General features: G+C 48.2%; 1 protein-coding gene across 1 annotated transcript; it reads left to right on the top strand.

Moving 5' to 3' along the window:
- Nucleotides 1-34: 34 nt before the first annotated feature.
- Nucleotides 35-13717, top strand: NCSTN (nicastrin). Its single transcript, XM_082073082.1, has 17 exons — nucleotides 35-162; nucleotides 398-502; nucleotides 2255-2378; nucleotides 2856-2974; nucleotides 3976-4121; nucleotides 4302-4452; nucleotides 4877-4986; nucleotides 5814-5966; nucleotides 7338-7442; nucleotides 7614-7691; nucleotides 7839-8008; nucleotides 9231-9333; nucleotides 9612-9707; nucleotides 10214-10301; nucleotides 10439-10590; nucleotides 11341-11553; nucleotides 13018-13717. Exons 1-17 carry the CDS (start codon nucleotides 54-56, stop codon nucleotides 13138-13140), a joined length of 2145 nt encoding a protein of 714 aa, XP_081929208.1. The 5' UTR covers nucleotides 35-53; the 3' UTR covers nucleotides 13141-13717.
- Nucleotides 13718-16183: the final 2466 nt, after the last annotated feature.

Raw genomic sequence — 16183 nt, 5'->3', positions numbered from 1 at the left:
AGCGGCTTCCGGCGCGGCCCGGGCGCGGCCGAGGAAGCGGAAAGGCTGGGAAGATGGCGGCGGGGAGAGCCGGGGGCGGGCGGGGGATGGAGGCCGCTGCTGGGGGCTGCTGGGCCCCGTTCCCGGCCTGGTGGGGGCTGGTGCTCGCCGTGCTTGCAGCGGGTGAGGCTGGCTGGGAGGAGGGCGGGACGGGGCAGGGCAGGCCCGGCCTCCCCCGGCCTGGGGCGGAGGTGGGGAGGGCCCCGCCTGGCCCCCTTGACATGGCGGTGCTGGGAGCCCTCGGTGTCCCCCTCCGAGCTGTGGAGGGGCTCGCTTTTCCCCGCCGGGGAGAGCCTTTTGAGGCGCGGGGAGCCCCTAGTTTGGCTCCCTCTGAGGCGGGGCTGCGTCTTCTCCTCAGGCTCCTGCCAGGGGAACTCGGTGGAGAGGAAGATCTACATCCCCTTGAACAAAACTGCACCGTGCGTTCGCCTTCTGAATGCCACCCACCAGATTGGCTGCCAGTGTGAGTACAGCAGCGGGGCGCCAGAACTCTTCCCTGCGGTGGCTGTGCCCTGGGCTGAAGGATGTGCTGGGGAGGGTCAGGTTGGACATGAGGAAAAGGTTCTTCACCCAGAGGTTCTGGACACTGGAACAGGCTCCCCAGGGAGGTGTCATGACCCCAAGCCTGACAGTGTTCAAGAAGAGACTGGACAACGTCCTCAGACACGCAGTGTGACCCGTGGGGTTTGTCCTGTGCAGGGACAGGAGTTGGACTCAATGATCCGTGTGGGTCCCTTCCAACTCAGGACATTCTGTGATTCTAGAACCCAGTTCAAGCAGGATTCTGGGCTGAAGTTAGTGTAGAAAGGGCTTCCTGTGAGTCAGTGTTTTACGCACAACTGAGTTTTGCTTTCACTCAGCCACTCCCTGCAGCAGAGGTTGGCAGCTGCCACAACAGGGCGGCACAGCTGCGCTTGGGCTGGCAGATATCTGAGGGTACAAGGTTCTGACACCTCTGCCACCCTTTGCTGTGAGCCCAGTGCCTGGGCAGGCAGCTGAATGCCATCCTGCTCCCCTGACACAGGCAGTGCCCATTAATTACAACAGTTACTAATTGTAGGGATTGACAAGGTGCTTGTCTTTATCAGGAGCTGCTTCTGAAAGCACTTTGTCTGCTTTCATTCAGACAGGGCAAAATGATGAGCAGTGGACCTGCTTTGTTTCTTGTCCCCCTTTGCTGCCATGATCTGTTTGCCCTTTATCTCCCGCCGTGTTCTTCTGCGGCTCGTGCTGAGCTGTCTTTGAGCTCCAGGTTTCTGAATTTGTGATCTTTACTCGTTGAAGAAGGGCAGCACTAACCTGGGTCTGTGGCTGTGATCGCTGAGGCTGGTCCTGGCTCCTCCAAGTTCTTTTCTGTTTCAGGCTGCAGTTTCCTCCTGTCCTTTCTTATTCTGTTCAGTCACAGGAGGCCCGTAGTTATCTGAAGATCCTTAAGTGCTCTAATGAGCTTAAACAAAAGATGCTTTCAAAGCACGAGTGCTTACTTCTTAAAGTATGCCCTTCAGCGTCTTTTTCCTCTACTAAAAGCCACTGTTTTCTGTCCTGCTTTGGCTAAATGGTATCACTTCACCAAATTGCTTCCTCTAGCCCTTTAATCCTGTGAGTTGTTCTTCCATAAAGCACTTAGGAACATATCGCTCTGCCCTTAAAGCCAGTGAGTGGCTGGAGCACAAGTGTGATGGGAGCGGCTGAGGGACCTGGGGGGTTCAGCTGGAGAACAGGAGCTGAGGGGAGACCTTCTGATCTCTGAACTGCCTGAAAGGAGCTTGGAGCCAGGGGGGTCGGGCTCTGCTCCCCAGGAACAAGCGCCAGGAGCAGAGGAAACGGCCTCAAGTTGCACCAGGGGAGGTTGAGGTTGGATCTTGGGAATCATTTCTTCCCCAAAGGGCTGTGGGGCATTGGAACAGGCTGCCCAGGGCAGTGGTGGAGTCACCATCCCTGGAGGGGTTGAACAGACGTGGAGATGAGGTTCTCAGGGACATGTTTAGTGCTAGATTTAGGTTATGGTTGGACTCTATCAGCTTGAGGGGCTTTTCCAACCAAAATGATTCTGTGTTTCTATGATGTGGCACTTATGGACATGGTTTGGTTGGACTTGATGTTCTTCAAGGTCTATTCCTATCTAAATGGTTCTATGATTCTATTCTGGGGTGGTTTGGGGGTGTGAAGGAAGTAGAGCGCTGTGACACACAAAGGGCGTGCTCTCTTTCTGCAGCCTCCATCAGCGGAGACACGGGAGTGATCCACGTGGTTGAAGAGGAGGAAGACCTGAAGTGGGTGCTTGCTGATGGCCCACACCCACCCTACATGATACTGCTGGATGGGAACCTCTTCAACAGGTCAGTCACCATCAGCTTTTGTCTTCCCAGGGTGACATGAGCCCCCAAGACCACTCTGGGTCCTTAATCTGGTGGTAAAAATGTCATTTTTCAAATGACAGATGGCAGAATCAGACCTGACTGCACCAAACTATATTGAGGTTGAAACATATGTTTTAGTGCCTGAATTTATTTCTTCTTAAATGGGCTGTTTTGCGGTTAGAAGGGCTCTGTTCTGTGTGAATTCTCTTGCCGCGTTCATCACCAGCAGTTACTAAAGTTCATTAAATAACGTGATTAAGATTGGTCATGTCTCTTCCTGGGCAGAGCGGGAAAGAAGTGGTTGAAGTTTTCTCCTCGTTGCCGTGGGCGTAATCTTATGTAGAAGATAATGAAAAAGGGATAAGTTGGTTATTTTGTTCAAAATTATCATCATGTGCTCAACTGTAAGAGCTTGTTAATGAATTCAAAATTTCACTCATGTTTTCTGTGTTCCAGGAGGGTGATGATGCAGCTGAAGGGAACCTCCCGGGTGTCTGGCCTAGCTGTGACCATGGCCAAACCCAACCCTCCCCAGGGCTTCTCTCCTGGTTTGAAGTGCCCCAATGATGGGTTTGGTAAGGAAACGTTTGGTCTTGATCCTCATTGGGAGGAAGAAAAATGGTGCCTTGACATTGGATGGTCAAAGATGGGTGAAGGATAGCTGAGGCTGCAGCTCCACTTTAATGTCAAAAGATAAGATAACAGGCTCAATATCTTTTTTCAAAGTCATTGGTCTGAGCTGGAATCTCGTCAGTTCGCAACAAGAGCTGGGAGGGATGTTTGTGAAAGACTGGTAGATAAGCTGACTAAAACAGCGTGGAGTCCCGGAAGTGTTAAGCCTGACCAAGGGTGGTTGTAACTTCCTTTTCTTTAACGCATGAAACATGTACTTTGTCCACACGTGATGGTAAAAGCATCTCATGTTTGCGTAGATTGAGCAGCGAGTGTGTTAACCTTCCCTCTGGGCCAGTCACGGCTTTTTAAAATTCCATCCCGCCTCCTTGATTTCCCCCTGTGGTTTCAGGGTTTCAGGTTTTCGTCTCACTGGTTTTTCATGCAGCAAATTTACTGTATTGCACATGGAGGGGAGAAATCGCAACGCCTTCAGTAGTTTGCACAGAGCTTTCTGTTGTGTGTACACTCCTGCCATGAGTTTGACGCGCTGGCTTTTGTCACGTCCCTGCCTTCATGCTATTTGCACAGTATCTAGGTGTTAAAACGATTGGCACATTATGGATGCTTTAGGGCTACTTCCAGCACATGATGAGCTCACAAAATGCAGGTTTGTATGTTCCTCCTTTAGAAGTATAATGTTCCTTTGTGTGCGTCCTCCACTCTCTCAGCACGTCATAACTGCTTGCTGAGCACTCTCGCCAGCGTCCCACCAGCGTCTTTCTCCTCACTCTCTCTGCCGCTCTGCCCCATGCAGTGACCAGCTCCATCCCTCCAAGCTTTTGTCAGCTGGTTCCTGAGCTCGTCATGGTGCTCATGCTCTGTTTTTTCAGCAGGCCCTACCTTTCCTGCTGTTTGTTCCTCTCTTCCAGGCTCTGATTCACCTGTTTCTTTCTGTTGCCAGGTGTCTATTCCAAAGATTACGGCCCTGAGTTTGCACACTGCAACAGGACTGTGTGGAACCCTGTGAGCAATGGGCTGTCATATGAGGATTTTGACTTCCCTATTTTTCTCCTTGAAGACGCCAATGAGACTCAAGTTATTAAGCAGGTACTGAGCTTCCTCAGCAAGCAGAAGGGGAACTCCTGCCACTGTTCAGGAAAGGGGGTGGAAGTTTTGTTTTCTCTCAGCTTAGATATTGAAATCTACAGTAAAACTGTCAAATTTTAGATGCAGTACACAATGGTTTTACAGGAATACTGTTTTGTCCTGATTTTTGTTTCCATACAGTGTTATCAAGATCATAATGTCCCTCGCGGTGGGTCAGGCCCCGAGTACCCTCTCTGTGCCATGCAGCTGTTTTCCCATATGCACGCCGTCACCAGCACCGTCACCTGCATGAGGCGCAGCTCCCTCCAAAGCACCTTCAGCATTAATCCAGGTGAGCACATTCCTTCTTTCCTTGACATTATGCCTGGTCATAAAAATCCCAGTGCAATACAGTTGTGCAAAAGAAAGAAAATTTTAGAGTTTCCCTAAAGGCTTGCTTGTCAACTGAGCCTTTTCAAAATATGTTTGTTTTCAGTTTGGAGAATAATGTATAAAAAAGATGGGACCTAATACCTGCTATGTAAATCATCAAGAATGGCTCTGAGCTTACTGCTCTGTTAGGCTGTGTATGCATGAAATTAAATCCTGAGGGATGTTTTACCAGTGGCTTTCTTGGGACCAGGACTTCATCCCCACTGAGCACAAATCTTCTCTTGTGATAGAGCCACTGATGAGCTACAGCTGACCAGAAAGCACATTTCTGACTTGTCACTGCTGTAGGCTCAACTCAAACCATGTTTTTTTCTGCTTCCTAGAGGTTGTGTGTGATCCTCTGCTTGATTACAATGTCTGGAGCACCTTGCAACCTATCAATTCCTCTGGAAAAGTTGATCCTGAGAAGGAAGTTATTATTGTCGCTACGCGAGTAGGTACCTCTTAATCTTGCTTTTAGAGTGTGGACTGGAAGGATTCTGGAAAGACAGAGACTTAGTCTTATGGGAATATACTCCTTGTATATTTTGATTTTTTCCTGTGTTTCAAACCTTCTTTTAGATCCGACTGGCTATTGTGGTTCTGCAAGTATGAGCCTTTCAGCTGGTAGTTTTACGTATATTTATCTATTGTTTCAATATAAAACATCTGCATTTTGTTTCTTGCTATCTTATGCGAGACGTTTTTCAGCATCTTCTTCACTGATGGAACCAGACAAGTGGAAGTGGTTGGTGTGTCTGTTATGCTTTCCTAAGATATTTCACATCCTCAAAATGTGCTGCAGAGAAGCAGACCGTGCAGTTGGGTCATCTGTATTTTTTGGGAGAGGAGACTGAATCACTTGGAGATTTTGTTGTGTGTCAAGCACTGAGTCAGTGTGAGGGCTAGGAAAGAAGTTTGCTTCCCCATCTAGCAGTCTGTTTTACAGGCACTTTACACTTCCAAAGAGGCCAGTTCAAAACTCCATTTTGCTGCCGTCTCGGAGGCCAGTGTTGAACAGTGCTGCCAGCGTTAAAATTACGGCACGCTCAAGAATCTCTATTTTGGGTCAGGGCTGAGGGTGGCGGGGGCAGAGCTCTGAGGCCTCAGGACTGCCGCAGCAATGCAATTGGTATTTTCGGTTAGGGTAGACGGGGTACTTTGTTTTTTCCCATATCAGTAGGATGAGTGGGATAGGAGGAAGGCGATGGATTTGCTTTCCTGGTACGGTGTTCCTCTCTCCGTGTGCACATTTCTTACGCCTCCTGTCCATGCTTACAGATCGACAGCCATTCCTTCTTCTGGAACATTGCACCCGGGGCAGAGAGCGCTGTCTCTTCCTTCGTCACCCACTTGGCTGCTGCCGAAGCCCTTCATAAAGCGTCAGATGTTCATTTGCTACAAAGGAATATCATGTTCACCTTCTTCCAAGGGGTAAGAGGAGCAGCGTCATCCCCCATTTGGCTTGTTCTAAGATAACAAATCAACCCTTGGCTCCCTGCAAATGAGCTTTTTCCCTACTCTTTGTGCAGAGTCATTTGTTTGCATCCTCATACCGTGATTTTCTCTGCTCCCCCAGCAAGAATGGGATCTTAAATGCACTGGGATAACAACAGCAGATGGAGCTTCCACTGGGGCAACTAATTTTCTGCCCCACAATTCATTCTGGATGAATGACACAAACTTTGCTTTCCCTCCCCTCTCTTCCCAGTGTGCCTGGCTGTATGTTTGTTCTCTCTTTCAGTTCAGGATGAACTGCAGTGGCCAGGCTTTAAATTCTGAAATGAAGCCCAAAGAAGGCTAGATTAAAAATATATGTGTTGACAGCAGCAAAATGTAGCTCATTTTCTGAGAACCCAGCACTGGAGCCAGCAGCTGTGGAAATGCAGAACAAGCTTGTAGAGGAGGGACTGATGGCCAACAGCTGATGTTCCCCTCAAGGCATCTGCACTGATGGGTGTTTTTTTGTGCAGCTTTGTGAAACTGGCTCCCATTCTGTGGCCCTGCGATTCCCTTCATTCGCTCTGCTCAGCACATCCATCCCTAGCCAGAATTTCCTTGGGGGAGGGAGACGTAGAGCACGATGAAGCAAACATTCTCTGTCGTGCTCCCTGAGTGGAGGAGGAATGATAAGACTTGGCTGTAAATTCGTTGCGGCGATGGCTGGTGGCTGGCTGACCTCGCTGCTCATCTCTCACCGGAATTCTCTTCTTAGGGGCGCCGGCTCCTCCCCAGGCAACGCTCAGCTTCTTGTAGCTCCCTTGACATACTCATTTCTGCCGCCTTGCCTACCCCCCTTTTTTTCAAGGGAAACAGATACCCCTCTTTTCAGGAAAGCTTCATATTTTTATTTCCTGGAATGGAGAATTGTCCTTTTTCCCTGACTTGCTGTCCTCCTTCCCCAAAACCAAGGAGGACAACGTATGCCAGAGCAGAGGCTGTATGAATGTCTTTGCTGTTGTTCACTCGCAGTGCCTTGCCAGATATCAGTGCTCGCTTCAGTCTGACTTTGCCTTTGTGCCTTTCTTGGTTGTGGAGCTTAATAGCTGTCCCCTGGTTTTTTGCTGTTTGCCTTAATTTTTGTCCTTTGCTCTGTCCCTGCCTGCAACACCTTTGTCTTTGGCACCAGGGACAACGTAATATTTACTTTTGGTGCGTGCCAGGCTACACAAACCTTCAGAAATACTTGGTGCAGTAGTTGGCCCTCAAGCTTTTGGTTTTGTTCCACCTCAGCCTTTCAGATATTGCTTTTGTGCCAGACAGCAATCTTATGTGATTCATGTGTGATTTCTTTTTCTGTCGCAGGAAACCTTTGATTACATTGGCAGCTCCCGAATGGTGTATGATATGGAAAACGACAAGTTTCCTCTCCGCTTGGACAACATTCATTCCTTTGTGGAGTTGAATCAGGTGTGGGTTAAGTTAGAGGACTTTTCATTCCCTGCTTCTCTGATAATTTGGCTGTGGTTTTCCCAGCCAGCCTTTTGCTGGTTTTGACTTTTCCCTGGACTGAACTTCCCTGCTCTGCAAGACTCAGTGATTTCCAGTCGTGCGTTTACGGTGGGGATTTTTTTCTTGCAGGTGGCTCTAAGGAATGGCTCAATTTTATGGATGCATACAGACCCTGTCTCTCGAATGAATGACTCTGTTAAAGTGCAGGTAATAGAAAGCAATATGTAGTCAGTCACCTAGCCAAAATACTGTGGGATCTTCAGCACGCTGCAGATGATCAGGTTGTTAACCTTTCCAGAGAAATTATAGATCCAAAAGAATAGTGGGACGGTGCCTTTTTCTCTTATTTTTCAGGTTAAGAAATTGCTAGATATTCTGAGTAGCAGCAGCATGGGAGCAAATGTGAGTTTACAGGAGGTTGGATATTCGCAGCCTCTTCCCCCATCTTCCTTCCAGCGCTTCCTTCGGGCCCGGCACATCCCTGGAGTGGTCCTGACTGACCACCAGGCAGCTTTCCAGAACAGGTATGTCTCCGGGCCATGCGTGCATGGCCTGGCCCCTGTGCTGAAGGCGGCGGAGCCAGCAGAGGGCACCTGAGCTCCTGCAGCGCCTGTGCCCAGGGTGTACTGGCTAACATACATGTAGAGCAGCAGTTCGGGGGAGCAGAGGAGGAAGCATGTGCCATGTAATTGAACAAGCGCAACATAATTATTCTGACAAGCGAAAGAAATCCAGTTTTGTACAGAAAATGTTCCCCACAGCTGGCTGGAAGCCAGAGGTGAGCAAATGGCAACTGAGCGTGCCTAAGCCTCATCTGTTCTTCCAGAAGCTAGCTGCCTTTTTTTTTCTTCTTCTTTTTTTTTTTTTAAATATAGCTTACTATTTGTGATGGCAGAAGGCCCCAGGCATTGGAAAGGGCACTTTCATTCACCTCACATGACCCTACTACAATGTGTTCCTTGGGGATCCCCTGCTCCTCATCAACTTTGGAAGTGACATGGGGCAGAGGACAGACATATGCCTCTCCTCTTCCCCCCGACTCTTCCGATTGTCTCTTTCCCTTTATCTTCAACCCTTCTCTGCTGTTTCTGAGAATCTCTAGCAATCAAAGGGAAGTAAATTCCCTTTCACCTCTAAGTCTGCACTACTCTAAAGGGATAAGAAGAGCTGGGGTGGAGGAAAACATGCCTCGGCGCTGTGTGACCCGTCTTTAGACTGGGAGGATGAGTCCTTGGTTGGCTGGGAATGTCAGACTACGCCGTGGGCGTTCCGCCCAGTTCCCCATTCAGTTGCATGTGCCGCAGATGCCTTGGTGTAAATCTTTTGTAGACTTGTAGTCTTGTAGTTGGAATTCCTCGCTGCCTTCGAGATGAGGCATTAATAAAATCCACTCACATGACTTGCATTCAAAGCTCTCGTCCCAGGAGACCTTCTGCATGGGTTGTCCTTGCCTCAGTTTCTCTGCCCATTTAATAGATTGGGCTGTTGCCCACCTGAAAGCTAATCACAGCTTGGAAATTGCTTGGAGATCCTCAGATGGGAGAAGCTGCGGAAGGGCCAAGTTAATTATAAAGCCTCATTAACTGGTTTAAGGAGCGTGTGGCAGGGCAGCGCTTTGGCAGGGCTGTATCTCTGCTCCCAGGAGACTGCTCCCACTGTTTGCTTTAGGCAGACTCTGAATTGAATTCCATGCCCTGTGGTTTCTTTCTGCCCCTCCCCAACCTCTGTTTGCCTGCTTCTTTTCAGATACTACCAGAGCATGTACGACACTCCAGAGAACATCCAGATGCAATACCCCGAGGGGCTCAGCCCAGAGGAGACTTTGGAGTATGTCACAGACACAGCCAAGGTTCCTGCTTTGCATTTTTCTTAAGCTACTGCATCTGGGTTGGATGGGGCTTTGGGTAAGGGCAGATAACAAGCAGGGTGATGGGGAGAGGGGCAAAGCTGTTTCCAAAAAGGGCAGGAGGAAGGCAGGAGTGCTTTGTACAGCGACAAAGGCAATAGGCACTCAAACACTAGCCCAATGTAAGTGTTTTGATGGATGGGTAGATTCTGGCTTGCTCTCCTTGCTTGTTTTGCTGAATCTGCCTATCTTGATTAACACAGAGTGTTTTTCCTTTGCAGTCTCTGGCAGAAGTTGCCACAGTGGTCGCCCGTGCTCTCTACCAACTTGCAGGGGGAGCCAACAACACCTCTGCTATTCAGGCAGATCCAAAAACGGTACAAGCAGATGGAATTGAGTCCCTGGCATCTCTGATGAGCCCTCACGAACCCCCCTTCTGTCTCTGTTTATATGTGTTTACACAGCATGCTGTCCTGTCTCTCTCCATGAGGGCTTTGCCTCTCCCCTTCTCCTTTTCTCCACCACAGCTGAATCAAAAACCTTTCACCCTTCCCTAGCTCCTTGCTTCTCAGTCGCTGGACGGATATTAAATTTCATGAGCCCTCTACAAAACAGACCTGTATCCTCATTCCGTAAAGCAAAAGAGGAAGCTGAGGTGAAATGGCAATGTGTGCCACAGTGATCAGCTAAGGAGTCAGTGGAACTGAAATCAAACTGAATTTTCACAGCTTGGTCCTGAATTATATTCGGTTGTGACATATGGTCTCTCTTTTGCTGTGCTCTTGGCCCCTGTCATGTGTCAGATGAATGATCTTAAGAGGTATAGCTGTTAAGATGCTATTTTCTCTCCTCTTTGTATAAACCATTTTCCGTCTCTTTCCAGGTCTCTCGAATGCTGTATGGGTTTCTGATTAAAATGAACAATTCGTGGTTTCAGTCCATCATTAAACCAGACTTAAAAGGAATTCTGGGTAAGGGCAACATAGGGAAGAAGAACACAGGGATGGGTTTGACCCCATATGTTACCTGGCAGCTTTCTGAAGCGCCACACTAACATTGTCTGGTTCTGGCCATCTCCCCACCAATCCCATTTTTCCGACTGTTCCAGGTGACGTTCCTCAACACTACGTTGCCGTTTCCAGCCCTGTGAACACCACCTACCTTGTGCAGTACGTCCTAGCCAACCTCACAGGCACTGTTGTGAACCTCACCAAGGAAGAGTGTCTGAACCCTGAAAAAACACCCAACAGTGAGAAGGAAGTAAGTATCAGTCAGAGTGGGGTGACAGGCATCTGCTGTCCAATTTGCTGTTTTCTGCTTTTGAGGAAAGCTGGTTAAGAATTCCTCATAATAACACTTGGGACAGCTGGGAAACTCCTCCTACAAGGAGGCATCTTAATGCCCAAGGGCTCCCCAGTTTAAGAAGGACAAGGAATTACTGGAGGGAGTCCAGCAGCGGGCTACGAAGACGATTAGGGGCCTAGAGCACCTTTCTTCTGAGGAGAGACCGAGAGAGCTGGCTCTGTTCAGCCTGGAGAAGAGAAGCCGGGAGGGGATTTCATCAGCGTTTATAAGTATCTCCAGGGTGGGTGTCAAGAGGATGGGACCAGACTCTTTTCAGTGGTGCCCAACAATAGGATGAGAGGCAATAGGCAGAGACTGAAGCATAAGAGGTTCCATCTGAATATGAGGAGAAACTTCTTTACCTTGAGGGTGCCAGAGCCCTGGAACAGGCTGCCCAGAGAGGTTGTGGAGTCTCCTTCTCAGGAGACATTCAAACCTGCCTGGACACATTCCTGTACCTGCTTTAGCAGGTAGGTTGGACTAGATGATCTCCAGAGGTCCCCTCCAACCCCAACCATTCTGTGAAAAGGATCCCTTTACAGTGAGAACACTCTGTAAAGTCTCTATTTCTCTCTGGGGACATGGGGAAGGTTCCAGAACAAGGAGGTAGTCTACTTATTTGCTAGTGACCGTTTGCTGTCTCTCACTCTCGTGTTTTCTTTGCAGATGTATGAATATTCCTGGGTGCAGGGTTCCCTGGACCCTAACTCAACATCACGAGTCCCCTACTGTGTTCGGTCAACCGTTCATCTAAGCAAAGCACTCTCTCCTGCCTTCGAGCTGAGACAGTGGGGATCTACAGAGTACTCCACGTGGACAGAGAGTCGGTGGAAAGAGATCCGTGCCCGAATATTTCTGGTAGCCAGCAAGGAGCTAGAGGTGAGTTTGTACGTGTCTGGAAGAGAAAACCAGAGAAAAAGACAAAAGTGAATGGGTGAAATCCGTAGGGCTTTGAATAACGCCTCCTAACAGCTGAAGAAACAATTCAGAGTTTGTTACAGAATCTTGTACCATCATCCTGTGTGAGCTCCTCAGTTAAGAACAGCCAGGCTTTGATCCTTGAGAAAGAGGTAACCAAGAATGCACAGCTGGTGATAACCCTACCACCTCCAGCCATTTGTGGGTTAATAAACTGGTCACTGGGCCTGAGACAGTGCAGTATAATTGCTGAACTCTGTGAATAAAAGAAGTGACAGGAGTCTTAACTCCTTCCCCAAGCACAGGAAGGCAAGGCAGTGAATCTGGCTGTTCAGGTGTTTTACATGATGTGCAACCCAGGTCTTCCTGGAGTTCAAATCTGCCCTCAACAGCCAAGAAATAACTTTTGCACAAACCTTCACCAACGAAAGCTGCTGTTGGTTCAGCGTCTCAGATTCTGAGCAGCCCTGAGCTGGGTGTCAGCAGAATAAGGTTTAAGCATACCGTTACTTTGGGACTCTCTGCCTCTCTTGGTGTCCTATGGTTGGCTGTTAATGATGTCACACCTTGTCAGGACAGACTCCAGAACTTCATCATCATTTGCTGGCAATAAGTCACCTAAAAACTGTAGAAACCCAGGCAATTGTTGCATTTCTCAGGTGATTATTTGAAATATGAGCAATTTATTTGTGTGGCACTGTGACTTGCCTGTGCCTGTCGGCCTGTTACAGCTCAGTAGATCTGGTGCCCTGGAGAGGCACAGTTTGAGCCCAGCCATCCCTGAAGTGTTGACCCCATAGAAGACGTACCGTGAGAGTCGTAGCAGTGTGTTTCTGGCCACTGTATGGGGACTGCCCTGAGATATTCGGGGAGACTGGGAATGGGAGTCCTACCCCACAGGGAGAAGGGTTGTCAGAGAGGAATCTAATGGACTGGTTTGGCACTTAGGCTGCAGGAAAGGTGCTGAGCAGGAGGTGATCTCAGTTATGCAGAGGCTGTTGGCAGATGTTGATTCTGCCAGTAACTGTGGTGCTTGAAGGCGTTTACAGTTCCTTGACGGAGGAGATGACGGTTCATGCAGGAGTAGCCAAAGTGTCACATTGAGTGTTCATTAAAAATCTTTGCAAACTGTGTCAACCACTCTGAAATGCGCTATGTCCTTTATCTGTGATACTTTTTTACCTTTTGTCTTAAACATTTGTTTGTGTGCACTGTTGATAACTTCAATGAAAGCTGACCTGATCCTGTCTGGTAGTTGCTTTTGTCTGAGACCGTAAGGTCCTCAGATTATCTTTGTATTTTAATGCACACAGTGCTCAGTAACAAGCTGGTCTCTGTAGCTTCTGACAGAGACTAATGCAAATTCTGTAAGGTGCTGCAGATTTGTGTGTGTAACAATGCTGAGTGTTTCTCATCCCTTCCTAGATAATCACTTTGGTTGTGGGCATTGCCATTCTGATCATCTCTCTCCTCGCCACATATTTTATCAACGCCAAAGCGGATGTGCTTTTTAGCGTCCCACGGGACCCTGGGGCTGTGGCTTACTGAAGATGCTCTCGGGGCTTGAGAAGTCTTAGCCCTTGGATTCCAATTGTCAAATATAAAACTACACTGGAATGCCCCTCTCTCTGGATAGGGATGCAAATGGTTCTCACCAGAGCTTCTGTGCTTGGGTTCTGGAGACTGAGCCCCAAAACATAAGAGACTTGCCCAGAAAACAGTGCCGACCAACCCCGAAAGAAACTGTGACTGAGAAGTTCCCGAAGCCTTTCTTTTTAATTTGTCCTTAATTTCGAGCAACTTGAGAGGATTGGTCCTGAATGCCACTGAGACAACAATGGGATGGATTTGTTCCCTAAAGGAAGGTGGGGTGGAAAGGGGAAAGGTATTTTCTGTGGGATGGATGTGGACTAGCGGAATTACGTGGTGTTTGGCAGCACAGGTTGCCTGTTAACGTCCAACAGTTGCTGTGAATCTGTGTTTACTACAATGCAGGGAGGGCAAGGTATGTTTAACAGATGATTAGATGTAAAATGTCCTTTTTTTTAAATGGTGCAATATTTTCTGGGTTTTGTATATATATAAATAGTTCCGTTTAATTAAAAAATCTCCGCTTACAAATTAACCCATTGCCTATTTTGTCTTAGTTGCTGCCAAAAGGACCAAAACCGCTGGGTGTTGCAATATATTTTGGTCTCGGGAGAAATGGAGTTTGTCTGATTTGTTTTTTGGCTCTCTGTGAACTTTGAATTCTTTCTACAACTGGATAAGAGAGAGACGTTGTGCTCTCAGGGATGACAGGGAATTAACTCGCTGGTTTTCAGACTGTAGTCTCTCCACACAGGGTTCTTGATAATTTTCAGATTAAAAATGCGGCCTTCCCATACTGCTCTCTCTTCTGTTTTTCAAATCTAGATTCTCTGCTTGGATTTGGGCTCTTTTTTTATTTTCCTGAAGGTTTCTGGTTGGAATTTTTTTTTTCCCATACAAACAGAAAAACACCCTTTTACTGCTCCCAGCCCCGTTTTCCACTCCCAGCTTTTTGTTCAGAGCTGCTCTCTGGTGAGGCGAACAAACAGCTGCCTCCATTGTCGGTGCCGACGCTGCTCCTCGGATGGCCAACAGGTCTCCCTGTAGACACTGCGATGAGCAACCCTCCTAGCGGTGCCTGACAAAAGGAAGGGAGAAGCGAGGGCTGGCAGGCGCTTTAGCAGAGACACATTTTCCCTCCTGCTGCCAGCGCTGGAGAAGACTGCAAGTTTTCACTTGACTGTCAGTCTAAAATTTCACCTGAGCTGGGGGTTTGTGTGTCTCTCAAACTCACTTGGTGCCAGCAGTATTGCTGCACAGGGAGGGTAAAAGGAAAAGGCAGTGGCTATCGGTGTTTCCAGCCCTCCTCGTCATGTTTTGCCATGGTCAGTAAATTTGTTTTGTTCAGCTGGCTTTTGATGATGAGGCTTGTGCCGTGCAGATCTGAGCCTTCCCTCCTCTGGGGAATCGGGCCTGAGTGTTGGATGAAAGGAGGTGGGGAAGAAATAGTCGGGATTGTGGGACTTGTCTGGGAAATAAATGAGCCATGAGAGCAAGTCCGAGTCCCCAGGTTTCTCTTCCCCAGACTGGCTGTGGCCGCTTCCCTGCCCCTCGCAGTGTCCTCACTGGTGACATGGCCCTGCTGCTGCCCTGTCTCACAGGGCGGAGGGGATGCTCTGAGACCTTGACGGTGAACTGGACCTGAAATACAAAGGTGTTTTGTTAAAGTAAAGCTAGTGTTGGTGAAAGAAACTGCTGTGTGTGTTGTGGAGAATGAAATCGTGATTTATACAGAAACAAGATGATGCAAAAAGTCTTATGTTCACCTGCATCCCTTGTCAGATCATACATGGGAGGAACTGGGATCTCTGACCTATCCAGTCATCTAGTGTCACTGCTGATCTTCAAACAAAGAGCTGACTGGATTTGGGAGTGCTCATTCCCTTCCGCTGGGACTAGGAAAGCCTTTGCAGCTATTGTGTACAGCTACTAAATCGCTGCCCCTTAGGGAGCTGCTGTCTGCTGCTTTAAGCCCAGAGTTAGTGTCTTAGCCCTGGAAAGGCTCCCTCTTAAGCCATCCTTTCCATGCCTTCAGTCTGAGTACAGTTATCTGCAGTAGGTACGTCCCCAGTTTCAAAATAAAACAGGCTTGACTTCTTGTTTATCTTCCTTCGTAACATGCAGTAGCTGCCTTTGGTTTGGGGCTGAGTTTTCTCTCGTTTTCCTCCTGCCCGTTGTGGTGTAACAGCAGCTGTCCTCAGCTGTGCAAGCCTTAAAGTTGATAACTCCCCTGATACGCTTTTCTCCATCACTCCCGAGATTATGTACATTAATTAGAGCATCCCTAATGCTAATAAGCAATAGTAAGTGCCTTCTCAGTACATGAATGTGGAAAGTAGAGTGCTGGTATATACATAGATTCATTTTTATCTTTACAGCAGAAACAAAATTACTGAGGTGCAACTACGTGTATTTTGATGTGTGCTGGACTTCTTTGAGATGAATGACATAATTCCCCTGTTCAAAGCCCACTTGCTTTGATAATTAGAAAAGTTTGCATGGAAAATTATGCAAAAGGTAGGGAAAGCAGACAACTTTTCTGCTCCGTGTCTGGTTGTCTTTGAAGCAGCCACCCACAGCAGAGTAACCCTGGCTGCCTCTTGGCCAAGGGAAAGGATGCAGCAAGGGCCACTTGTGTCTGTCATAGCTGGTCTAGGAGGACACAGTCCAGCTGGGAACCAATTAACGGGAACGCTCTAGAGGTACTGAGCTCTTTTCTGGCTTCGACAGATTTCTCCTGACAAACCTTGCTGCAGTGTTTTAAGATGCTCTCCCGGGTGACAAAGGTTACCCTGCCTCTAGCAGAGCCAGCAGAGGAGGCAAAAGCTCACGCTGTTTCAGTTCAACATCACAGTCAAGTTTAGGTACTGGGAAAATACTCTCTTCTCTTAGTCTTTGCCTTGTTGCTCCAAATCATGAGTACTTCTTCCAGAACTACTACATTTTGAGGTTGTTTTACATTATTCCTCGTCTAACCAGTTCTTCCTGATGCTTATAGGTG

Source organism: Streptopelia decaocto, assembly GCF_964273445.1.
Source record: "Streptopelia decaocto genome assembly, chromosome: 26".
Classification (NCBI taxonomy): domain Eukaryota; kingdom Metazoa; phylum Chordata; class Aves; order Columbiformes; family Columbidae; genus Streptopelia; species Streptopelia decaocto.
Note: the sequence above shows the minus strand (reverse complement) of the source record. Positions and strands in the feature narration are given on the sequence as shown.

Coding starts and splice junctions, on each gene's coding strand:
- NCSTN (XM_082073082.1), top strand. CDS start 54: ATGGCGGCGGGGAGAGCCGGGGGCGGGCGGGGGATGGAGGCCGCTGCT. Junction 163..397: donor GCTCGCCGTGCTTGCAGCGG/GTGAGGCTGGCT, acceptor TCTTCTCCTCAG/GCTCCTGCCAGGGGAACTCG. Junction 10,591..11,340: donor CACCCAACAGTGAGAAGGAA/GTAAGTATCAGT, acceptor TTTTCTTTGCAG/ATGTATGAATATTCCTGGGT.